Below are 25,055 nucleotides of genomic sequence, written 5' to 3'. Positions count from 1 at the left end.
TGTGGTTCTCCACCAGAGTGTTGCAGAGCTGGAGCAGAAGTGGCAGAACGAGGTGGAGGAGGCGCAGCAAGGCAAGCTGGAGAACAACACGCCCTTCTTCCACGACTACCACTTCTTCGAGGTAAACCCCATTCCATCCCTCCATCCTCCCTCTCTCTCTCCTCCACAACTACCACTTCTCTTTGTGGTGAACCCCATTCCATCCCTCCATCCATGGTGCGCTAGACACCACACACACACACACTCCCACATCTGCTGTGGCCTGTCATCATGTCAGCAGACCGAGCCGCAGTCGCTCCAGTGAGCATGAGGGCCTGTCAGCACTCCGCTCCAACACACACTCACTCTGCACACAGCCAGTGATTTATCAGCGCCATTACAACAGGGATGGAAGACATGAAATGCTACTAGACATGCAGAACTTAACCCTCCAGTGCCTAACGTGTGTGTGTGTGTGTGTGTGTGCGCGTGTGTGTGTGTGTGTGTGTGTGTGCACTTGTGTGTGTGTGTGTGTGTGTGTGTGCACTTTGTGTGTGTGTGTGTGTGTGTGTGTGTGTGCACTTTGTGTGTGTGTGCGCTTGTGTGTGTGTGTGTGTGTGTGTGTGTGTGTGTGCGCACTTGTGTGTATGTACGTTTGTGTGTGTTTAATCTGACAGAACAAGATGAAAGAGCTGGAGCTGCTGTGCTCGCTGAAGGAGGTTCCACTGGACTGGAGTGACCTGGAGAATGTGGTCCTGGCCCTCAGGTGAGATACTGGCCGTGCTGCTCTAATCAGGCCTGGTGGTGAAGCACCCCAGCAGGCCTCATCCTACAGTTAAGGTTAAGCCCTGGTGACCAAAGGGATGACTAATACAGTTAGGAACAGGCCAGTGTTGCACAGGAAACTGGTGAATGAAGAGACATTTAAACACGTTAAATCAACATTAAATCGTGTGTCTGTGTCTGTGTCTGTGTCTGTGTCTGTGTCTGTGTGTGTGTGGGTGTGTTTTTCTCTCCGCAGAGAGAAGTTTTTCCAGGATGTGACTGGTCTGCAGCAGGGCAGGGCCTCTCTGTGTCTGGTGAAGACCAAAGCGCTGGTGAAGAGCCTGATGAACCGGACCGAACTGCTGCTGCACGTCACCATAGCCCCGCACTGCAGGAGTCTCACCACCACACCCACAGGAACACCAGGTAGTACACACACACACACACACACACACACACACACAAAGCACTTGACTCCTGCTGCACATTCCCACTGCACTCTACTGCACTTTAGGAGTCTAATCACTTCATCCACAGGAATGCCCAGTATCACAAACACACACACACACACACACACACACACACTCACACACACACTCTTTCAAAGAGTGTTACACAACAGTGCATTGCAGGAGTCTGACTGCTACACTTCACATCTGATAACACACACAAGCACGCACACATGCTCACACACATTCCAACTGAACTGGGCCTCATACAGACATTGGCATCCCTCACTGTGATTAATGAGCTGGGGTAGATAAGCCTGTGTTCCTCTCCCCAGCCTGTAAATCAGTGTCCGACACCAAGACGGTGATCCCCATGGTGAAGCAGCCGGTCTTCCTGCGGAGCATGTCGGCGCCCTCTGACCTGGAAATGATTGCCAACCAGGACCTGGAGTTCACGCACAGCACTCAGAGGTGGGCCACTGGGAATGACCGCTGCTTCGGTGGAGCACCAAACCGCACTCACACACGCAACTTACGCTTAGAGAAAATTGATTTTAGTCCTACTCACAATTATAGCTTTTGCAACGTTATATTACAACAACGGGAAATTAGAAAACCCAAGGAATATATTTTAAACCAGACAACATAAAGTCGAATGAGAAGAGATGTTAGATATTTAGATTTAATTTAGGAGCTGAGCAAAGCTAAAGCTAATTTAATAACAAGGCAAAACCTCTTTGCAAATTGAATACAATGGGCAAGATCCAAAGCTCAAACATGAGCTTAATGCTCCATCCCACCACACGATAGCTTTAGTTCATGCAGGAGACACTGCGCATAGAAAAGAGTGACTAAACTCTTTGGCCGTTATTATTTACGGGCCCTTAAAATGAAATGTTGGTGTAAGTTGATGTAATTGTGTGTAAACGTGTTGTGTGGTGCCTGGTCCAACAGGAGGCGCCATCACCCCACCAGCCACCGGAGCAGCTCCTTCACGCTGCTGCAGTCTCTGGCCATCGAGGACAGCCGGGACAAGCCCACCTACAGCGTGCTGCTGGGACAGCTCTTCGCCTTCATAGGCACCACGCCGGACCAGGCCGTAAGCACCCGCCTCCACCCCGCACTGCTCACTGTCACAGGCCACTCAGGTCCAGGGTCACTTAGGGTCAGGCTGACTGAGGTTAGCTTGGTCTCGCTTACCAAGCTAAGCTGAGTTTAGCACACGCCTACTGCCACCTGCTGCATTAGCACGGCCCTGTTTTTCCTCACCAGCACTGTAATTTTTGCAAATTAACAATGTCTTACTAAAATTGATGAGAATTTAATTTCGATAATTCTTTTTTTTTTTTTATTTGAATTTATTTATTGTTTTTGGTGATTTGAGGAATACATTTAACATATTTAAACGTACATGCACTCAACGCTGTCTTGGAAGCAGTGTTCGCATCATTGGCAATACAGATCAGAAACAGAATCTATAATCATTATTGTCTGAAGTGACATGACTTGAAGCCTGAAATGTTAACGTGTGAAAGTCAGGGGTGTGATATGTTGTGTAACTGTGTGATTGTGTGTGTGTGTGTGCGTGTGCGTGTGTGGGGTGTGCGTGCCCAGGTGTCGAGCAGCAGCTTCCTGTCGGCGGCGCAGACGCGGTGGCGGAGAGGGAGCACGCGCAGGCAGGCCCTGGTGCACATGAGGGAGCTGCTCACCGCCGCCGTCAGGGTGGGCGGGGTCACGCACCTGGTGGGGCCCGTCACCATGGTGCTGCAGGGCGGACCCAGGTAAGGCCGACACACACCCACCTGGTTTTGGAGAGATCGTCACTTTGGCAGGGCGTCGGGCATGTGTCTTTCAACTGCGGCTTCAGATCTGTTAGTCGGAGAGTGTGTGTTTTTGTTGTGTGTGTGAAGCAACTTCCACCTCACATCTCTGGTATGCTCAGAGCATATGTATTTGCATAATACTTTCTCGACATTCTTGATAAAGCCAGAGTTGTGTTTGGCAAACACAATGATCGACAGCTTTAATCTAGGGATCACGTTGCTTGTCTGTTTCATGGCACAAATAGATGTTGATCTAATATGAAGTTTTAATCTTATTGAAGCACAACTACCTTTTAAAATGAGCTTTTCAAATTCCACACTACATTGTCCTTCACAGTCCACAGTCGAGTACACTAATGTGAAATGACCTGTGTGTGTGTGTGTGTGTGTGTGTGTCTGTGTGTGTCCTCTCTGTAGGATTGACGAGCTGACGTGTGGTGGTATGGTGGAGCAGGTCCAGGAGGCCTTCGGGGAGACCATGACCTCCGTGGTGTCCCTGTGTGCCCGCTACCCCATTGCCTGTGCCAACAGCATCGGCATGCTCTGCACCATCCCCTACACACGGTGAGTGGGCCGCCAGGCCTGCTGGGACCTGCTGCCTGATAGCATTCTGTGCTCTGTGGGTTTACTGAAATGTTTGTTCTAAATTAGCGGTCACCTGTTACCTACAGTAGGTAACCGGTACCTTAATTCATAAATCTATCCATCCTGTTTCCTCTAACCTTTACTTGGATTTCCTGTCCCTCCTGCCTTCTCTTCACACTTTCTCCCTCTCGTTCCATCTCTCTCTCTCTCTCTCTCACACGCTCTCCCCTCCCTCTCTCTCTCTCTCTCTCTCTCTCTCTCTCTCTCTCTCTTTCTCTCTCTCTCTCTCTCTTTATCTCTGCTCTCTCTTTCTCTCTCTCATGCTCTCCCCTCCCTCCCTCCCTCCCCTCTCTCTCTCTCTCTCTCTCTCTTTCTCTCTCTCTATCTCTGCTCTCTCTTTCTCTCTCTCACGCTCTCCCCCTCTCTCTCTCACACTCTCCCCCTCCCTCCCTTCCCCACACAAAGGTCTGTGGTTGATGATAACGGTGGTCAATGGTAATGTGCCTGATGCTTCCTTGCTGTAGTGCAGATGTATTGGGGGGGGGGGACTCCTTGATCCGTGTGATGGCTCAGTGGTGGGGCTTTAAAGGTCAGCGTGTCCCCTCCGGTGGCTGTGTGCAGGAGTGAGGAGCAGTGCCTGGTGCGCAGCGGCCTGGTGCAGCTGATGGACCGTCTGTGCAGCCTGAGCAGCCAGCGGGAGAGCAGCTCCAACGAGAAGCAGACCAAGAAGCAGAAGGTGGCCGCCATGGCCTGGGCCGCCTTCCAGGTGCTCGCCAACCGCTGCATCGAGTGGGAGAAGGTGGAGGGTGAGTGGACACACAAAAGCACACGCACACGCGCGCGCACACGCACACACACACACTCTACTTTGCCAGCAAGAGAAAGGACAAGGCAGGTAATCTTTGTCTGACAGGAACAGGTGCACAGACCAAACATTTGATCTGTGTTTTATGCATTTTGATCAGGGAGACAAGCGTAGACGATAGCTCTGCACACAAGTCTATTACCCCACAGAAAACTGTCTCATTTCATTGTGTTGCATTGCACTGGCAGAAAGGTGCTGAGGAATCTGTGCACTCAATGGCTAGCTTCTTGTGGAGGGATTCATTACAGCTTTGAGCGAAATAAAACCCTAAATAAAAGTCATCCTCTTGAAGACGTATTAAAGGCTGCTATTAACTCCCAACCCCCAGCAGGTGAGCTGGCTCTTCTCTGATCTCCTCACGCCTCGCCTGTGATGCATTACTTAACGCCTCAGTATTCTACTAAATCAGTCCCATAATACTGACCCGTGTCTAGTCAGACGTGCCGGAATGTTCTGCCAGTGCATGTAATATTCATGTCATGCTGTGAGGTGTATGTGAGCTCCTGCAGTGTTTCTGCAGTAAGTCAGAGCCACTGGAGTATTAGAGAGCCACTAACTGGATCGTGGAGGAGTTCTGAAAAGTCTTCTCATGCAGCTGTGTCTTTGCATTGTAGGTGCAGCCAGAGCAAAGGGTAGGAAACGGAGAATGCGAGCAGGTGAATGGTAGGACAAGAACAGTAGGTGATGCAGATTAAGAGAGTGTGATTATTTTAAACAGGGAAAGGTAAATATTACAAGAAAGTTGTTGTATACTGAAAGAGTTTGAATAATGTATTGTCTTGTTGTTGTATCGATTGATTTCCATGAGTAGGTGAATTGTTGCTTTGACTGCGTCCATATCTCCCATCATGCTCTCCTACTCACTGCCTCTCTGTGTGGACCCTCTCCAGGCGGCTCAGCGGACACCGTGCACTCTGGGCTGGCCAGGCAGGTGTCCACTCTGCTGACCAATCACCTGGCCCGGGCCACGGAGTGCTGCGGTAACCAGGCAGCAGGGAACGACGCCCTGCAAGATGTTCTCAGTCTGCTCAATGACCTGTCCAGGTGTGTGTGTGTGTGTGTGTGTGTGTGTGTGTGTGTGTGTGTTTGTTTGTGTGTTTTTGCTCATGTTCTATCTCTTTGTATGTGCACAGCTGACCACAGATTTCACATCCTCCAGTTATAAAACCAACCCTTACAGACTAGATTATATTATGCAGTAGATAAATCAGCACAGGCGACTTTTGAGACACGCGTGTGCACTTCTGCTCATGCCCATTCAGCTTCATGTCCATGCCCAAGCATACTTTCAGATATTTAGTTTTACATTCACATAAGCCACTTTTATATTTTATTCACAGTGACTTACAGCACACAGTGTTTTTATACAGTCTTCAGTGTAATACATTACGTGTTCCTGGGTAAACATTCCTATCAAGTGATATCCTGCTGCGTGTTATCCACAGTGAACTATGATATTCTGTAGATGCTGTATATATATAGGCTACTGCATTTGTGTTTCCAGGATACATTTTTAACAAGAGCAGGCTAATAGTAGTACTGCTGCTGTAGACTGACCTCTCGTCTCTTGTCTGTGCTCTGTGTCCAGGAGCCACATCGGGAAGGCCATCCTGAGCCAGCCGGCGTGCGTGTCCAAGCTGCTGTCGCTGCTGCTGGACCAGCGTCCGTCGCCCAAGCTGGTGCTGATCATCCTGCAGCTGTGCCGCGCCGCGCTGCCCCTCATGAGCGTGGAGGACTGCGGCAGGGTGGCGCTGCCCTCCTGGAGCTACTCCATCCACGCGCTGGAGGCCGAGCAGCGCGACGCCAGCGACCCAGCCTCGCGCATCGCCGCCCTGCTGCTGGCCAAACTGGCCGACTACGTGGTGCCCGGTAGGAGCTTCATCACTACTCATTTTTACTTGTCGACTAGTTGACTAGTGGTTATGTACTGGTACAGTGCTAGTGCCTATATTACTGCTAGTGCTAGCTGTGTTAGTAGAGGCTGTTGGTAGAGGCTGTTGGTAGAGGGCGTTGGTAGAGGGTGTTGGTTGGTAGTGGGCGTGTTGGTAGTGGGCGTTGGTAGAGGGCGATGGTAGTGGGCGTTGGTTGGTAGTGGGCGTGTTGGTAGTGGGCGTTGGTTGGTAGTGGGCGTTGGTAGAGGGTGTTGGTATTGGGTGTTGGTAGTGGGCGTTGGTAGAGGGCGTTGGTAGTGGGCGTGTTGGTAGTGGGCGTTGGTAGGGGGTTTTGGTTGGTAGTGGGCGTTGGTAGTGAGTGTTGGTAGTGGGTGTTGGTAGTGAGTGTTGCTAATGGGTGTTGGTATTGGGTGTTTGTAGTGGTCATTAGTAGTGGTTGCTAGTGCTAGCTGTGTTGGTTGGTAATGGGTGTTGGTAATGGGTGTTGGTAGTGGGTGTTGGTAGAGGGTGTTGGTAGTGGGTGTTGGTAGTGGGTGTTGGTAGTGGGTGTTGGTAGTGGGTGTTGGTAGTGGGTGTTGGTAGAGGGTGTTGGTAGTGGGTGTTGGTAGTGGGTGTTGGTAGAGGGTGTTGGTAGAGGGTGTTGGTAGTGGGTGTTGGTAGTGGGTGTTGGTATTGGGTGTTTGTAGTGGTCATTTGTAGTGGTTGCTAGTGCTAGCTGTGTTGGTTGGTAATGGGTGTTGGTAATGGGTGTTGGTAGTGGGTGTTGGTAGAGGGTGTTGGTAGTGGGTGTTGGTAGTGGGTGTTGGTAGTGGGTGTTGGTAGTGGGTGTTGGTAGTGGGTGTTGGTAGTGGGTGTTGGTAGAGGGTGTTGGTAGTGGCCGTTAGTAGTGGGTATTTGATCTCTAGCTGGTTATCCACTGCAGACGTGTTCTTACTGTTCAGTACAGCTGTACACTACGTCTCATTTTCAGTGAAGTTCTTCCAAACATGTTTAGCCCATTTAGCAGTTGACTGCTGCCTACAGCACTGACTAGTGATTTTAATATTTGACTAGTGGGCTAGTTGATGAAACCCCCAGTGCCCAGTGAGGAGGGGCAGTGCCCGCCAGGCAGAGGCATGCAGGGGCGGTGGTGTCTGGGGTGGCACTGCAGTCATTTATCAGTTGTGTGTCAGATACAGAGAGAGAGGGCTGATCAGGCAGTGTCCTATTTCATGCCTGGAATCTGATGCATTTTTGATGCTGCTGCTTTGTCGCAGAAAACTAAGAACTGCAGCACCAGCAGTTGTAGGCTTTCAAAATGCTCTGAACGGGTCAAAACACAAAAAGTAGAAATTCGCAACGGTTTGTCATATTTAAGGCTTAGAAAAAATAAGATGGGTAATTCATGCTTCCTTTTCACTGTGAAAATCTGTGCAGTGTCACCAACAGTCATAAGTTATTTTGTTGCAACTTGTAACAAATACATCAAAACATATGAAAAGTAGAAGTACGTGACTTATCACTTTCGCAGTGTTGATTGTTTTTCTTATTATGATTTGTTCGCCTGATATGCATGTTGTGCATCTCGTAATCTGAGCCCTGTTCGCTGCCTCATCGCAGGCTGCCAGACGCTGCTATCCCCCAGCTCGTCGGAGCCGGACACCAGCCTGTCACGCGGCAGTCCCAAGGGCACTCTCAAGTCAGACAAGGACGCCAGCGAGGAAAGCGAGGCGGTGGACGGCAAGTTGTCCATCTTCATCCACAAGCGCGAGGACCAGTCCTCTCACGAGGTTCTGCAGCCCCTTCTCAGGTAATGGGGCCTGTCCCGAGGTGGCGGCCGTTTTGTGTCTGTCGATGACATTGACACAATCTAACATTGACATACACTTGACATTGTGTGTCAAGGTATGACAGTTTCACTCATCTGTTGCCTGCTTGTCGTCCTGTAGTAGCTCAGAGGGCCGGCCATTCCGGCTGGGCACTGGGGCCAACATGGAGAAGGTGGTGAAGATGGACCGGGATATGACCAAGGTGAGCAGCCTCTGATGAAAAAGGGAGTAACGTTAACACCAATGAAAGACTCCTGAATCATCAAGCAATTAAAAGACCTGGGCAGCAATCCTATAGATAACTTTAATGTGTTCTTCTTAGTAGTGTTGACATTAAAGTTTATCATGTTTTTAAACTTGAAATATGATATTTTCTACACTTCTACACTGCAAGTGGTATTGCCTACTTCTTAAGCCAGAAGAGTTAGACTCCATAAATCATCAGGTCTAAAGCCTGCCCTGTTATGCTGACCTGTCCCTCTGTCCCCGTGTGTGCGGTCAGACGGGCTGCTGTGAGGTGGTCACTGAGGAGGCGTCGGCGGCGCTGCGGAAGGCCAACAAGTGGGCCCAGTCGGGGCTGATCGTCAGCGTGGGGCCCCCCGTGGAGGCGCTGGCCCAGGAGACGTCCGGAGCCACCACCACCGGCGACAAGAAGAAGAGCGCCCAGACCGCCGTCTGCAGAGACCGCAACGCTGACCTTGCCAGGTGCGTGTGTGTGTGTGTGTGTGTGTGGAAAAGGGGGTTCCGTTACGTTGGGAGTATTTGGGATGAAAACAGCCTCTTTGTGTGAAGACGCATTGTGGCCCAATTAACTGGTTGCTTTTGCGTACAGACACTTGTTTGAGAGAGTATCTAAGGAGGATTTCTATGGAGAGTCTGATTTCTTATTTGCATATGAATGTTGTGCTGGGGCTCATAGGTGTCCCATGAGGGTTTTTCTGCATTCTTATTGAAATGAGTTGTTGTTGTTGGGGACGCTGTGGCGTAGGCTGCTGCAGTGTTTGTATCACATTTAGGTCCAAACGCCCACAGGGACATTTCCCCCGATCCCACCCTCCAGATCTCTCTGTCACTCTTCTCTGTCAAAATCTATCTTTGTCAGTAGATAAATAAACGTGTACTTGTTCATTTCTCCTGCGTCCGTCTCTCTCAGGTCGGATCCGGTGCGTCCCTTCATCAGCGGCCACGTGGCCAACAGCATGGCAGCCGAGGTCATTGCTCTGCTGCACAGCCTCCTGACCGCTCCCGAGTCCAACACCGCCCAGATCTGGACCAGCACTGCAGAGAAGGTACCTGAGCAGACCGTTCTTCTTCTGGGTTACAATCCGGTGTCGTAAATGTGCGGAAAGGGTGGGGTGGGGTGTCATTTATTTGATTGGCAGTTGAGCTCAAATATCAACAGCCTTACACCTGAATCGTTGAACCATTCCAAAAGGGTTTTACAGTAGTTTCCAGTCCTTGTCCATCTGCAGTGTGCTGGCCAGTGGTGTCTGTGGTCCAGGCTGGTAATGGTGTGGTGGTCTCCTGCTGTCCCCAGGTACTGTCCCGCGCCCTCATGTTTATCCCCCAGCTGGGCAAGTACGCCGAGAGCATCCTGGAGAACGGCAGCAGCAGCGGACGCAAGCTGGCCACCCTTCAGGCCATCGGCCGGCAGGCTGTGGCTGCACTCTGCGCCCTGGGAGGCTTCAAGGAGACCATCAAGATCGGCTCCGAGGTCCAGGTCAGCGCAAGGCTGGAGCCCTTCTCTTTTCGCTCGCTCTGTCGCCATTTGCTTCATCATACATCATTTCTCCATTTCCTGATTTGTGACCCATGCAGGACTACATTTCCCATAATCCTCTCCTTCCCCCTCTTCTCTGGCAGGTGGTTGGCAAAGGTGTACTGGGAAGCGTGGGCGTGGTCATGTCCATCAACGAGCAGGAGGGCATCGCCACAGTGAAATTCCCGTCCTGCGAGTACAGGCGAGCGTGCAAGGCCTCGGACGTGCTGACCGTGCCCATCTCACGCCTCTGCACCCCACGCTCAGAGGTACAGCCTCCTCAGTCTCAGCATCCATAGGCTCCAGAATAGTATTTTATCAAACCAAGAAAATATATATTTTCTGCATTTAATTATATCTGCATCATATTTTTGCCTGATTTTGCGCATCTGACTGCTGCTCTTCAGGCCCTGCCTCTGTACAAGCTGTCCATCACGGAGAAGGTGGTGCAGGCGGTGCAGTCCATGCTGCTGCCACAAGAGGGCAGTCTGTCCATCCACACGTCCCTGCCCGCCTCTGGGGATGGGTCCAGCCCCGTCATGGCCGCTGTGCGGCTGCTGGCTGAGATCCGCACCAGGTCAGAGCCCCCCTGGGGAGAGATGCGAATACAAAGGGGGCCTTTGGTTTCGGGCTAGTGTGTAGTGATATTAACATGGGTGGATTACTGAATAGTTATGTGTAAATTTGTGTGGTAATTTGTATCTTTTTTGTATCGTGTTTATTACTTTACTCGTCTTGAGCTGACTTCCACAGCTTATTAACATCACACACTGTTTTATTTTGGTTATACATTATACTTTGTGTCTGTATGATTGTTAACACGTGTGTGTGTGTGTGTGTGTGTGTGTGTGTTTTGCCAGGGCGTGTCTGGTGATGGCCCAGCTCCTGGAGGACAGCTCCTTCTGTGAGGAGTTTATCCAGCAGTGTCCTGCCGCCGTGGAGGTGCTCAACCTGGTGGCCCAGGAGTGCAGCCCTGGTGAGTACATCCACACACACACACACACACACACACACACACACACACACACACACACACACGTTAACAATCATACATACACACACCGCAGGCACGCCATCAATGCACTAAACACTTTACTTTCAGATTATCATGTGTGGTACATTGTGTGTGTGTGTGTGTGTGTGTGTGTGTGTGTGTGCAGGTGAGCGGCTGGGCATGGTGGAGTCCCAGTGTGAGCGTCTGCGCATGCTGTACAGAGACTGCGCTCGCCCCCCACCTCCCCCTCTACAGACCGACAGACGACAGGTGAGAACCAGTCTCGCTCACACTCTCTGATCTAACACTTCTAACATGGATCCAACACTTCACACTTCTAACATGGATCCAACACTTCAAATGAGTCCTCAAATGATGGTGGCAAGACTGACCGTTGATCTATCGATCTATGGCATCTATCTTTGACCCACTTTCGTAACCATAGTACAGTTTACATGCAGATGGGAAAGATAAAAAGTTTGGGAAGTTGGTCAGTAAGTGGCCATGCCAGAGTAACTTTCATCATGCTGATTTGGTCATTTTCTCCCTCTTCTCCAGCCAAAGGAGATCACCTGGTGTCCATCGCGGGTCTTCCCGCCGGTCCGTGCCTGCATGTTCTCCTCCCACTTGACCTCTGTGACCTTCCTGGCCGACCCCAGCGCTGGAGGTGGCCTCCCCAGGGGCACCTTCATCTACGCCACCTCACCTGTTCCTGTACAGGTAAGAGGGCTGACAGGCTCATTGGCACGGCCATCAGACTACACAGTGTACGGTTTTGATGCAATGCTATCTACTCTTATGGTGGATAGACTCATTATGTGTCACAAATGAGTTCATGGAATAAGAAATCATTCTATTTCAACACTTTCATGTAAGACATTTCCATTTAGGACAGCAGTCAGTGTGTAAAATTATATTTCAAATCCAGTTAACAGAACCTGCGCATACTGACGCCTGCATTCTTTGCACTCCAACACATTCTATGTGTCTGTGTAGGCACCTTCCTTCTACTGGGAGGTCGAGATTGTTTCCTATGGAGATTCCGAGGATGACAGTGGCCCCATCGTGTCCTTCGGCTTCGCCACCGAGGCCGAGAAGAGGGACGGGGCGTGGACTAATCCCGTGGGCACCTGCCTCTTCCATAAGTACGCTGCTCCTCTCGCCAGCCACTTCCTCTAGTTCACAAGACCTGTTGACCTCTTCTTCTCCAGATGCTCTTTCACCTGTTTCAGCACTAAATCAGTACGATCCTGTTCTTAATCTTTTTCTTTCTGTCTCTCCCCACCCCCTCCCTCCCTCCCTCTCTCTCTCTCTCTCTCTCTCTCTATCTCTCTCTCTCTCTCTCTCAGTAATGGAAGAGCAGTGCACTATAATGGCTCCAGTTTGCTGCAGTGGAAGAGCGTGAGGCTAGATGTAGCCCTGCTGCCAGGTGAGCTTCAAAAGCATCCTTCTCACCCCCCCCCCCCCTTTCAGCAGCCTTTCCCATACCAAAGCATGCTAAGCTAGGGAGGCTTCCCACTTATCCAGCTCGCATTCATAGCTAAAGACAAGAATTTGGCAAACGTGTCAAACGTTCTCTCAGGGAATGTTACATAAAATTGTTTCTAAAATGTATTCTGTATTGGAAAAATATCAAAGAAGTCTTTAATAAAGCATGGCAAAAACTGCTTCAGGGCACCGTGAAGAAGGCCAAGATGTCCACAGTGCATAGGCCCGTGTGTTTTTAAAACAGTTTTTGCCATGCTTTATTAGAGGCCTTCTTGATATTTTTCCAATACAGAGTGCCTTTGTTTTTCGTTGTTTTTCGTTGGATTTACACCTGCAACAAAAGAGCTGTTAATTGATTTAAAGTCTCCTGGAAGCACTCTGAATCCCCTTTGCATCTTAATTTGTTTCTAAAATGTTTTCTAAAACCTTCCTTTTCCAGGGGACGTTGCGGGTATTGGGTGGGAGCGCTCGGAGGGCACCCCTCCACCCCCAGGCCAGGCCCCTAAAGGGCGCGTGTACTTCACCTACTGCGGCCAGAGACTCAGCCCCTACCTGGAGGAGGTGGCCGGGGGCATGTGGCCACTGGTGCATATCCAGAAGAAGGTGTGCATGACACTCTTTTTACAACGGACACTCTTAGGAACTATAATCTCATGTTTTGATTTTATTCATAGTAAATACTTGCTTGTAGCCCCTAAGTTTGCTTCAATCAATAATATTTTGAAGTATATCTTAATTTTTTTCATCTCAAGATGTTTTGAATGTAAATACGGTTTAGTTACCTCTATATTAATAGCGACTGTTTTTTATAGTAGCTAGTTCAACCTTCAAGTCCGTTTTGTCTCTATAGAACACAAAGATCCGTGCCAACTTTGGGTGCCGGCCGTTTGCATACGCCGAGGGCCAGGCTCACCGGAACGCTGCCGACCTGTGTGTGGACCTCTCCGAGGAGATCAGTGCCAACTTCGAGGCCTTGCCCTTCGCCATGGCTTCTGACAGTGACAACGACGCTGGCACCAGCGTGGCATCAGACCCCGGCTCCCATGGCCCGCCATGCCGCATCGCCGCTGTGGCGTCCACCCAGCAACGTGAGCACGCCGTCCATCTGAATAATTGAGCCTTTTGCTTACCCAACTTTACCAAGAGTAACTGATATCAAATAGGCCTTATAGTTACTGATCTACCGGTATGAATCATTCTCATGTCTACATGCAGTTCAACTGTGTATTATTATTTGTGGTCAATGAAAGGTGGTGTGCAAAGTCAGTGTTAATGTGATGTTGGTATTGTCAGTTTCCAGTCACTTGGCTACTGGTATGGGACTAGTATGGCTGTTTGCTGTAAAAATGCAAACTTTAGAATAACATTGTGTTTCAGGACCAGGCATGAGTGTGTGTAAGAATTCTCTGTGTCTGCATTGTTTTCTCCACAGAGTACAACAGTGATGCGTCCTGTCACTACAAAGTGGAGCTGAGCTACGAGAACCTGGTGACCTCTGGGCCTGACCCGCACCCCCCGCCCCTGGCCGACGACGAGAGCGATGATGAGGACGACGAGGACATGCCCAGGGTGAGGAAGTCACTCATCCCATATAATGGTCACTTCTGTAGGAAGAGATATCATCTACACTAAGCCTGCTGTGTGGCTTACGAAGTGTTCTCACCCACCCTGTTGTGTTCTCTCTCTCTCTCTCTCTCTCTCTCTGTCTCTCTCTCTCTCTCTCTCTGTCTATCTGTCTCTCTTTTCTCTGTGACTGTGTCTCAGGAGGATCATTATGCGCTGCTGGTGAAGGCCTGGGAGACGAAGGTGTTCCCCACTATCCGCCGGCGCTTCAGGAATGAGGCGGAGAGGAAGTCCGGCCTGGATCAGATTAAAGGCGCCCTCCAGCTCGGTTAGTCCGCCACATTTGACCCATCAACCATACTTTTACAAATAAAAGCACCGTCTTGTTATCCCAGGATCTCTCATTGTCACCCAAGAGGGCTTTTTCCCCCATGTGAATTCAACACAAAGTGTAACATATACCCTTTTTTAACTTTGCAGGAACCCTAAGTCAGTGGACAAAATGTAGCTTTTGTAATAACAAAACTTTTTCCAAGGACTAAGATGCTAACAGTTTAGCTTCAGCTCCAGCTTCACTGGAATTGCGGTGATTGACAGAGAGACTAGATGTGCTAGGGCTTATGGATGACCCTCATAAGGCAAAGTTTTCAATCAGTATTTGTCTGGAAATTCTCTGTTGAATACTCTTGGAGTCTCCCAATGACCCCTGCCACTTTCTTTTCTGATTTTAGGTTTGGTTTCACACACTATTTTTAGACTCAGAACAAACTTTTTTCTGTTATTACTAGGCAGAAAGGGTCCGCGTGAACTTGCTTGCTTGACCAGGTGCTCCTTTGTTTGTTTGACCATGTGAGTTTGACCATGTGTGTTTGCTTGCTAGGCATGGTGGACATCGCCAGGCAAACAGTGGAATTCCTGTACGAGGAAAACGGGGGCATCCCTCTCTACCTGCCCACCATTGAGGACATCAAGGAAGAGGCCAACAAGTTCACCATCGACAAAGTCCGCAAAGGTGCCCAGCACACAAACCCACCACACACATGTGCTGTTCAAAAGTCCCATACGTCAATACACAGCTATATATAAACATGAACTCTGGCACACATACTGGAACATATAAACATGAACTTTAACACACATTTGGGTGTAGTTCGACTTCAAATGGAATTTTATTGTGATATTCTCAATAACAATTTAACATAACACCATTACCAATAATGCAATTCTTATTCTATATACGGACACACTGCGCAGTTACAGAACGATCCCACACACCTTTATAGAGTCATCGTTCTAATTGGTGGCAGTCATTAATGTTGTCTGTCTGTCTGTCTGTCTCAGGTCTGATGGTGGTGATCCGGTGTCCAGACACCAACAACACTAGCAGTTCAACAGGGAGCACTGCCCTGCCCAAGTTTGCCATCAGGGGCATGCTCAAAACGTTTGGCCTGCACGGGGTTGTCCTAGATGTGGATTCGGTAAGATCTGGTCATTTCAGGAAACTTCATGGGGCAGGTGGTGGAGTGTTATGTTTACTGGTAGCTTCCAGATTTAAGCACCAAATACCAATTAGTTCCAGGCAACAGCACGCTACTGAGTATTTACCTTTTTATCTAGCGTTATTTATCTAGTGTTAAGGCCAGAGTGAGGGGAACACATTATCAAGAGTCCCGTGTACAAGTGTTTATCCTGTCCATGTGCGTATCTTCAGGTGAATGAGCTGGTCCAGGTGGAGACGTACCTGCGCAGCGAGGGGGTGCTGGTGAGGTACTGGTACCCCATTGAGATGTTGGAGCGCCCCCCAGCAGGCTCTCGGAGAACTGCAGCCAATGGCCTGGTGTCTCTGGACAGCAGCAACATCCAGATCCACAGGTAACCCACAGCCTGCCCTGGACACAGTGCAGCTCAAACACACCCACACACATACTGGTTACAACTCACATTTGTCTGATGACTGCTTTCTAGGTTACATTTCAATTTCATTATGTTACATTACATCACATATTACATGTTCCCTTACGATCCCATCACCAAACACAACCAATCCAGTTGTGCACTAGTGTGACATTTCATATGGGAAAGATACTTTTCTGGGTTAATCTGACATTTTAAGCAGCTTTATTTGTGTTAGTATATTATCACTTCCTGCATGATGCTACTTAAAGGTGAAGTTAGGTGAAGTGTGATATGTATTTGTCGTATTTCTGTTACGTTATGGCCAGTGTGATATGTGAGGTCTGTGTGTGTGTGTGTGTGTGTGTGTGTGTGTGTGTGTGTGTGTGTGTGTGTGTGTGTGTGTGTGTGTGTGTGTGTGTGTGTGTGTGTGTGTGTGTGTGTGTGTGTGTGTGTGTGTGTGTGTGTGTGTGTGTGTGTGTGTGTGTGTGTGTTCCAGAGAGCTGCTGAGGTGTGAGAGTGGTCTGGCGCGTCTCTACTGCCGCATGGCGCTGCTCAACATCTTCGCCCCCAAGAGCCCCCACACCTTCACCCGCCTCTTCCACATCCCCGCCGTGCGCGACATCACCCTCGAGCACCTGCAGCTTCTGTCCAATCAGCTGCTGGCTCCACCCCTGCCGGGTTAGTACACAAAACTGTAGTTCCAAATCCACATTGCTGCCAAAAAGTGCGACAGACTCTTAGCTCAACACTAAGCTGTTGCTTTGATTTGGCTTAGATTACTAACTGGTATGAAGGAGTATTGATTTAACCCTAACATCTGATCGAACGTTTAACCCTTCCATGCACATGTAGAATGCACACACACACACACACACACATCCTTACACATATTGACATAATGATATTGTTTGTATCTCCATCACCGTCCGGCTCCTCCACCCGCATGCAGACGGCACCATCAGCTCCAGCTCCATCCTGCTGGCCCAGTCGGTGCTGCACAATCTGCAGGGTCAGAGCTGCTCTCCCACAGAGCTCTTCTACCAGGGCAACGCCCAGGCCATCCGCGAGTGGCTGACCGTGGCCATCACCCGCGCCCTCCACCAGGGCGACGACAGCCTGCTGGACCTCACCAAGCAGATCTGCTGCTTCCTGCAGGTCAGAACAGACACGCACTCATTCACACTTCGGTATAAGTGTGAAATGTTGCCTGTGGGAATCCTATTGAGTTTATTTCATTATACTGTTTTGTGCATTTTTTAACATGATGAATCCTGGTCCTCTCTGTTTTGTTATGAACTGTATATTATGAATAAGGACAGGGTAGTCCCACACTCTGATCTCTTTTGAAGTCACTTATTCAAGGCCCACGTTTCGGCAAACCGCCTTTATCAAGGGTCGGCTTCTTAATGGGTGTATTAGCCATATTGACTTTCAACACATGCTAGCTTGACTTAACTGCACCTGCTTGCAGCATGATGTTCCAGTGTAAGTGTTATTGCTGTTGGCTCCTCCTCTCACTGATGGCGGCGTCCTGCTCTGTTACATACGCAGCACGCTCCAGAGCAGTTCACCTCGGAGGAGTTTCCTGTGACCGAGTCCAAGGTCAGCATGGACGTCAACTTCCCTGGGGCTGCGTTTGTGGTGGTCTCCTGCAAGGAGAGTCAACTAGGCTGCCGCAAAGAGTGAGTTTAGATTCACACACACGCGCGCAGTCACCTCACAGGCACAGGGTGTAGACAGGTAGCACACTAGTCTTCAAAGAACAAAGCCAAATTGGTTCACTCTGTAAAAGTTTATATAATTTATAACAAATGTATTAAATATTGATGTTAATCAGCATATACACGTGCAGTGATTGAAATGTCAAGTCAAGTCCTGGGAAATTCATGGTAGCAGGGTGGACCTGATGAGCGCTCTCATATTCATTCTCTGTTGACCTGTGTGTTGCCCTCAGCTCCTCCCTGTACAAGGCCCCATGGGCACGGGTGCTGGTGTACGGACTGGGCCACAAGGTCCGGCGCAACGGCCAGCTGAGTCTGATGGAGGCCGTGTGCTACCCCTTGGACGCCTCACCCTCCAACACCGGCCTGACGCCCCCACCCACCACCAACCAGTACCCCTCTGTCCTCATCCCCACAGACAAGATCCACATCAAACTGGGTGAGTCCATAACACACACTCACACACAGACACTCACACTCACACTCACTCACTCACTTACTTATTGGCCCAATCCCAAAGTCCGGACTAACAGAGGGACTTTGTAGCGCGTTCTCGTGAAATCCTTAAGGTCTGTCCCAATGTCTCATTTCAATGGGCGTGAGGGTTTGAGTACACACTTACTGAGCCCTTTCCGTGAGTCTGCGCCAGCGCAGAATTACCCACAGTTCAAAGCGTTGTGTGACGTTTACCGCGGAGACGCATAGGGAAATCAGGAAATTACAAAGGTAAACAACAGCACGACACACGACCACAGAACAGAACCGGCAAGTGTCAGCAACATCTTTGTTATTAAACGTCGCCATGGTAGCATGTGCTGTCCCAATCACATTTATACCTATCTGAGCATGTGGCCTCACACACTCACTCACTTAGCACCTGAGATCAATTAAGTCTGTGAGTCTTTAGCCCTTAGTCCTCAGGCCTCACTTTGGGATTGGGCCACTCACTCACTCACACTCACACACTCTCTCTCTCTCTCTCTCTCTCTCTCTCTCTCTCTCTCTCTTATACACTTTGAATATGGGAAGGTCCATTTTTGGAAATCTTTTCATGACTTTCAAAACAATTGTTTTTCAATGTAATTTGAATTGATTTGTCTGTGTCAGGTGTGTCGCCCCCTCCTGGTACGGTGCTGGTCCTGCACTCCTTGCCTCTGGAGTTTCCTTTGGCCATGGCGTTTGCCGAGCAGCTGCTGACCTGGACGCTTGGCGAGAGCAGCGAGCACTCGGAGGACGAGCTGGACACCGTGCCTTCCTCTGTGCTGCTGCAGGTGGTGGAGTTGCTTGGTGAGTCCCAGATCAGTGGAGGAGAGGTGCTAACTCTCAACAGTGTGCTATGAGTCCCAGATCAGGGGAGGAGAGGCGCTAACTCTCAACAGTGTGCTATGAATTCTTGTCAATGATATTCTGGGATCAGTCAAGAAGCTTCCTTCTTTAATTTTGTGTAGTGTTCTAGATACATACATCTGATTTCAGTAAACACATTGGCAAACAGCAAACAGTTTAGCCTTAATCTTTGTAACCTTTGTGAGTTGTGGTGGTCACAATTGTCATATATACAGTATATATGACACTATATACAAACATTAAATCAATTAAATATATATACATTAAATGAACATTAAATCAGGGGTATGAATAATTTTGTTCCTAACTGTGTATTTAGTTTACAAAGAGCTGCAACTTGTTTGGTTGCCACTTTGGCTGCTCAGGTGAAATGTTGTCACGTAAAGACAACCCATCCTTATCTGTGAGCTATGCTGTCTGCCCCTAACCCTTACCTCCCTGCCCCCCCCCTTCAGGCGGTCTGCTGTGGACCACCGACCTGGCGCCCAGCATCAAGGAGCTGGTCTTCCACCTGCTGGCCGAGCTCTTCCGCAAGATCCACCAGCTGGAGCAGCGGTGTAGCCCCGCGGGCCTGTCCAGCTCCATCGCCCTGATGCTCAACCCGTGCCTGGCCGTTCTCATGGCCCTGCAGACAGAGATGCGCAAGCTGTACGACCGCGAGACGCAGAGCTGGCTGCAGGCCGCCGGGAGCGGTGGGAGCAGCGGGGGGTCGACGGGCGGACAGGCGGCGGCGGTGGCCCTGGCCTCGGAGCAGAGCCGCTTCTCCACGTACTTCCACGCGCTCATGGAGGTGTGCCTGGCCGTGGCCGAGGTGACGCTGCCGCTCAGCGTCGGCGGCGGCGGCTCGGGGACGGGCGGCGGAGTGAGCATGGTCGGGCCGGGCGGCGCCCTGACGTCGGCCAGCGCGCCCAACCTGAGCGACTCCTCGTCGTCGTCGTCGTCGTCGCCGGGCCAGACGCCGCACAGCCCCAGCCTGCTGTCCAAGCGCAAGAAGGTCAAGCTGAAGAGGGAGCGCGGCTCGGCGGTGGCGGCCGCAGTGGCCTCTGGGAAACGCGGAGGGGGCGGCGGTGGCGGTGCACGCCTCTCGGAGAGCGACAGCGCGCTCCTCAACATGGCCGGCGGCAAGCCCGAGGACATGCTGTGGTTCCACCGCGGCCTCACGCTCCTAATCATCATGCGCCACCTGGCCAGCAAGGACCCGCAGGGCCTGAGCGTGACGGGCGACGCGGTGGCCGACGCCTGCCAGGCGCTGGTGGGCCCCACCGCCCACGGCCGACTGCTGGTCATCTCTGGGGTGCCCACGCACCTGGAGGAGGCGGCGGTGCGCGCCGCCATCCGGCGCGCCTGCAACGGCCACGGCGGACTGTTTAAGGACGAGATCTTCATCCCGCTGCAGGAAGAGGAGCCCAAGAAGCCCAAGGGCTCGACCTCCTCGGGCTCCACGCTGGACGGAAAGCCCGGCGACCGGCCCGGGCCTCAGGGTGGCGGTTGTGGCGTTAGTGTCGGCGGTGGCGTCGGTAGCGGTCGGGCTGAGAGTCCAGACAGCTCCAGCAGCGTCACGCCGGCCATGAGCGTCACCGCCTCGGCGTCCACCAGCCAGACGTCTGTCTGCAGCTCCTCGCAGGGTGGCGGCGGCGGGAGTGGCGTGTCACGCACCGCCAGCGAGCTCTCCGTCGATCAGGAGCTCCCCACGGCAGCGACACCCAACGCCGTGCCTCCCCCGACCCCTCCGCCTCCTCCACCCCCGCCCCCACCCCTGGGGCCTGGCCAGGAGCCGCACACCGTGTCCAGCCAGGAGAGCCTGGACATCTCCCTGTGCAGCACGGGAAGCCTGGGCAGCCTCGGGAGTCTGGGCGAGCCGCCGGACAGTGCCGACACGGCCTCGGGCTCCGACGCCGGCTCCATGTACACGGTCACCTCACTGGACAACAACGCCAGCCTGAGCCGCCCCATTAAAGGATATGCAGTCATAGAGGTGAGCATTCGTGGTGAGAATTTGTGTATGTCGGACGTTTATGGGAGTGGTTAGATTTGCACAAAATGTTCATGCATTTCTGCCTTGGCTGTTGGAGATGTTTATCAGTTGCATGCTAAGCGCTCACTAATAATTTACTAGACCTGTATTTGTATTAGCCCATAGGAAAGGTTACACTGTTTTAGAACTTCAGTTGTCCTTATTGAATCATTTATCCTGCATGTAAGGAGGTCTCATTGACATCATTGACCTCTTGACCTCTAGGTTCGAGCTCGTGCCAAGGTGGAGAAGATCCGTGCCAGCCTCTTCAACAGCAGTGACCTGATTGGCCTGTCCAGCTTGGAGGGGGAGGAGGAGCTAATGGAGATGACCAATGAGGAGATTCTGACCGCCTCCAGCGTCAACCAGAGCTTGTTTGATACCCAGGGAAGCTCCGCACTTGAGGATTACTTTCTGGATAAGACCATCCGAGGTTGGTTAATTACACTGTGCATCCATCAAGACCATAGTTACTTACTGCCTTATTTCATTGTACCTTCATGAAATAGTATGTTATAGTACAAATAGAGATATCCTATAAACCTTTTCCTCAAATAGAGAGCTCTATTCTGGTTCACGCTCCAGATATTGTTCTGAGCATTTCAACCAGAAATAAATCTGTTTGGAAACTGAACATGTTGGTTCGGTGCACACATCAAAAAGTAGTGTTTTTTTTTCATTTTTTTATGAACTGGAGTGTGCGTGTCAACCTGTACATGTTAGTATGCACGCAACACCCTGTGTTCATGAGGCGTCCTTCCTTGGTCTGTTCCAAACTGGTGGCTATGCGGACTGATTCACTAGTTAGCACCAATGCTCCAAAAATTCTGAAGGGAACCGGTTCAGGAACCAGTTCTCTGTCGAAAAATGTCTACCCATAATAGATCTACACAGCCATAGTTTGAACCGTTTAATCATATATCAGTCTATCATTGAATTGACTGAATTGTTGTTGACAGCATGACGGGAGAGTGCATAATAATAAAAGTGGTTGCATTTCAGATGTCACACCTCACAGTTTTGTTTGCATTACCGCGCTGTTGAGTGTGACCCGCAGGCTGAAGTTGCTCCTGTGTTGTCCAGGTGACAAGCTGGTTCCCGGTGCCCGGGACGTCCTCACGGACATCTTCAAGAGCTGCATGCTCTCGGAGCAGATGCTCAGCCTGACCCCCACCAAGCCCATCAAAGTGAGCGACATCTACCTGAGCAAGGAGCAGATCAACTCCCAGACGCCAGGCAACCTGCTGCACGTCTTCTTCACCCACGTGCGGCCGCCAAAGAAAGTCCTCGAGGACCAGCTCACACAGGTAGTCAAGGCGTCTGCCAACATATTCCACAAAATAGTCCCCTACGCTCCAGGTGTTAATATTGGCTGTATAAACATTGATTTGTGGGTATTTTGGACGTGTGTTCTTTGTGTTGTAACCACATTTATTTGCTTTGTTGATGTGCTCATAAATAAGCACTGAGGTCTGTAAGATCTCAAATGGTTATCCAAATCTAAATGAAAAACATGTCAGTTGACAGTTTTGTGTCGATATGTTGTGCGATTGTGTGTGCTTTTTTTCCTTTAGATTCTGCGCAAGTACGGCACAGCAAAGCCCAACAAGACCAAGTTCAGCAAGGCAGGCAAAGAGCAGCACCAGGGCAAGGTGGTGAGCACTAAGAGGGCCATCACTAAACCGCCCAGCAAGGAGAAGTCCGTGCTCAACAGCGTCAGGTCCGACCCCTCTGCAGTTTTAGACCCGGTCATGTATGCAGCCATTCCCATCCTTCTCCTACTCCTCCTCCTCCTCAACAGTCTTCTTTTCCTCCTTCGCTCCCTCTCCTCTTTCTCCTCCTCCTCCTCCTCCTCAACAGTCTTCTTTTCCTCCTTCGCTCCCTCTCCTCCTTCTCCTCCTCCTCCTCCTCCTCCTCAACAGTCTTCTTTTCCTCCTTCGTTCCCTCTCCTCCTCCTCCTCAACAGTCTTCTTTTCCTCCTTCGCTCCCTCTCCTTCTCCTCTGCTACTCGGAGGAAGCGTTCATATCCCTCCGCTAAATGGTTTAAAGGTGCAGTCTGCAATTCTGGTAAAAAGGTTGTTGACATTTGAGGTCAACAGTCGATCAGATTTACACCCCTATCGTCTGTGCTTTTGGACGCTGGATCTAAAATGTTTCTTGGTTAAAATTGTATAATTATGGCTTGGTCTGAGTTCGTCTCTCATTTGAGTTTAGATGATTCAGAATGGACCACTACAGAAGCAATGCATTTCATTTGTCAAAAAAATGCATTCGATCAGAATTGCAAACTCGCCTTTAAACATGGTTTCATCCCCCCCCTCTCTCAAATTCATGAATTGTCAACCACCATAGAAGTAGACTCCATAATTATTACAGGTTGCATGGCGGGGGCATTGTTGCTCAAACTCCATTACTCCATACAAACTCCATTATGATGAAGTGTGCCTCATGTCACGTAGCCCTGCATATTTAGTGTGTAATGAGTGTGTGTGCCCATGTGCGATTAGCACTCATTTAGTTTAATTATAAAGCTCCATCCTCGTGGCCTGCATAGAAAAGGATCCTCCCACGTGTTGAGGTTATATCTGTCTCTCCCCCACCAGGACGGCCCTGAGTGAGAAGAAGCCGGTTCTGAAGCCCAAGTCCCCAGAGAAGGCGCGGCCCGACGAGAAGGACCTGGAGAAGTCCCCCGCCAAGAAGCTCGAAGGTAGATCCCCAACCCTGCTGCCCACACTGAATGACCTTTGCGTACGATAATGTGCAACATAAATAAACCTCACCTTGAACTTGCCTCTTAACAATAGACTGATGTAGGCATTTACAGTATATAGGGATCCTGTGGTTCAACTGGCAGAGCAACTAGTAGACCAAGGTGCCATCAACACTGATGGTAATTTTGATACCATAGATTTAATAGAGACCCAGTCAGACCAATAGTATGAAAAATCAGGAACAGAGTTTATTTACAATGATGCGCATCAAGGGAGAGACAGCATGACTTCACCTAAAGATCCATCAGCTGCTCTAATTAGACAAGGAAATAGTTAGGGTTTAAGTATCCTTCCAGGCTGACGGGAGATGGCGTTGGTCATCCCATCTCACCTGGACTACACTGATTAGTGGCAACCTGGCAATCCGGAGCAGATAGCTACTGACGCAGCCATGCAGAACAGTGAAACACTGCAAAGTCATAATATTCCCGCTTATCTCTAAATACAGTCACACACAGATATACACAGGGACAGTACAGATATCATACAGTCATTACATAGAATCATACTTTTAGTATCAAAGGGACCCACTAATGAGAAATGCAGAACATTAAACCACATATTGGAATATTGGGCATAATGCAGAACATTAAACCAACATATTAAAGTATTGGACATAATGTTCTATTCCACTTTCTCTCAACACCAAGAACATGGGTTTGATTCTCATGGAACGCACAGGAGGCTAAAACTGATGCGTAAGGAACCTTTTTGAGCAATGGGCAGAGTTCCTCATTACTGTGGTTTTGCCATGTTCCTATTTATATTTGGCAACAATTTATTTTCTGGAGAACTTCAGTAGGCAAATGGTCATGATCATCCAATCAAAAAAATGGAACTGCTGCATGTCTTTTTTTCACTGTTGATTGAGCGAAGACAGAGATGAAGTTGTCAGTTCTATCATTTGGTTAACTAGGCCTTTCAGAAACACTTACCTTTGTGCGCGAACTTGATCTCACGACTGATCTGACTGTGTTTATTGCAAAAGTCTTTATTCATTCAAAAGAACCCCTTATGCATTTAAATGAACACAACCAAAGTTAAAAAGTTGATTGTTACGATGTACTGTAAGCTGAGCAATAGTTTGACATACTGTCCTCTTAAATATTAATTTTGAGTAAAATGCACATTGTTATGATGTTTGTTATTTTATAATGCACCATATTGTTACATTTTCATCAATTGTTTTTTTTGCAACGCCCGCATTTTGTAATAACAACCGCAATATGTAACAACGTATTACAAAATGCGGGAAATTTTATTACATATTGCATTCAAGCAGTTTATTACAAAATGCAGCAGATTGTTACATAATGAAGTGATCATTTGTTACATT

The 25,055-nt window shown here is 49.7% G+C and overlaps 1 protein-coding gene across 1 annotated transcript in view; it reads left to right on the top strand.

The window, feature by feature from the left end:
* hectd4 (HECT domain E3 ubiquitin protein ligase 4) overlaps nucleotides 1-25,055 on the top strand; it is an 80,968-nt gene that overhangs the window by 42,968 nt on the left and 12,945 nt on the right. The window contains exons 27-65 of the mRNA XM_076289303.1: nucleotides 17-121; nucleotides 657-745; nucleotides 1,001-1,170; nucleotides 1,529-1,664; nucleotides 2,148-2,292; nucleotides 2,808-2,974; nucleotides 3,434-3,580; nucleotides 4,223-4,407; nucleotides 5,357-5,510; nucleotides 6,055-6,335; nucleotides 7,958-8,147; nucleotides 8,287-8,368; nucleotides 8,669-8,871; nucleotides 9,320-9,455; nucleotides 9,704-9,886; nucleotides 10,030-10,194; nucleotides 10,333-10,502; nucleotides 10,786-10,901; nucleotides 11,086-11,189; nucleotides 11,478-11,639; nucleotides 11,916-12,064; nucleotides 12,269-12,348; nucleotides 12,847-13,010; nucleotides 13,258-13,495; nucleotides 13,840-13,976; nucleotides 14,172-14,298; nucleotides 14,851-14,982; nucleotides 15,312-15,448; nucleotides 15,682-15,842; nucleotides 16,363-16,544; nucleotides 16,816-17,021; nucleotides 17,418-17,548; nucleotides 17,821-18,026; nucleotides 18,695-18,874; nucleotides 19,390-20,909; nucleotides 21,174-21,381; nucleotides 22,032-22,255; nucleotides 22,523-22,668; nucleotides 23,552-23,655. Coding sequence (XP_076145418.1) covers nucleotides 17-121; nucleotides 657-745; nucleotides 1,001-1,170; nucleotides 1,529-1,664; nucleotides 2,148-2,292; nucleotides 2,808-2,974; nucleotides 3,434-3,580; nucleotides 4,223-4,407; nucleotides 5,357-5,510; nucleotides 6,055-6,335; nucleotides 7,958-8,147; nucleotides 8,287-8,368; nucleotides 8,669-8,871; nucleotides 9,320-9,455; nucleotides 9,704-9,886; nucleotides 10,030-10,194; nucleotides 10,333-10,502; nucleotides 10,786-10,901; nucleotides 11,086-11,189; nucleotides 11,478-11,639; nucleotides 11,916-12,064; nucleotides 12,269-12,348; nucleotides 12,847-13,010; nucleotides 13,258-13,495; nucleotides 13,840-13,976; nucleotides 14,172-14,298; nucleotides 14,851-14,982; nucleotides 15,312-15,448; nucleotides 15,682-15,842; nucleotides 16,363-16,544; nucleotides 16,816-17,021; nucleotides 17,418-17,548; nucleotides 17,821-18,026; nucleotides 18,695-18,874; nucleotides 19,390-20,909; nucleotides 21,174-21,381; nucleotides 22,032-22,255; nucleotides 22,523-22,668; nucleotides 23,552-23,655 — 7,522 coding nt within the window. The remainder of the gene's footprint in view (nucleotides 1-16; nucleotides 122-656; nucleotides 746-1,000; nucleotides 1,171-1,528; nucleotides 1,665-2,147; nucleotides 2,293-2,807; nucleotides 2,975-3,433; nucleotides 3,581-4,222; nucleotides 4,408-5,356; nucleotides 5,511-6,054; nucleotides 6,336-7,957; nucleotides 8,148-8,286; nucleotides 8,369-8,668; nucleotides 8,872-9,319; nucleotides 9,456-9,703; nucleotides 9,887-10,029; nucleotides 10,195-10,332; nucleotides 10,503-10,785; nucleotides 10,902-11,085; nucleotides 11,190-11,477; nucleotides 11,640-11,915; nucleotides 12,065-12,268; nucleotides 12,349-12,846; nucleotides 13,011-13,257; nucleotides 13,496-13,839; nucleotides 13,977-14,171; nucleotides 14,299-14,850; nucleotides 14,983-15,311; nucleotides 15,449-15,681; nucleotides 15,843-16,362; nucleotides 16,545-16,815; nucleotides 17,022-17,417; nucleotides 17,549-17,820; nucleotides 18,027-18,694; nucleotides 18,875-19,389; nucleotides 20,910-21,173; nucleotides 21,382-22,031; nucleotides 22,256-22,522; nucleotides 22,669-23,551; nucleotides 23,656-25,055) is intronic.

This window comes from Alosa pseudoharengus, unplaced genomic scaffold (genome assembly GCF_046254945.1).
Source record: "Alosa pseudoharengus isolate Yale_2024_CS ecotype anadromous, Long Island Sound unplaced genomic scaffold, YU_APseudo_1.1 YU_APseudo_1.1_scf_17, whole genome shotgun sequence".
In the NCBI taxonomy this organism is placed as follows: Eukaryota; Metazoa; Chordata; class Actinopteri; order Clupeiformes; family Clupeidae; genus Alosa; species Alosa pseudoharengus.
The sequence above is the reverse complement of the archived record's forward strand: the minus strand, read 5'-3'. Positions and strand labels throughout refer to the sequence as shown.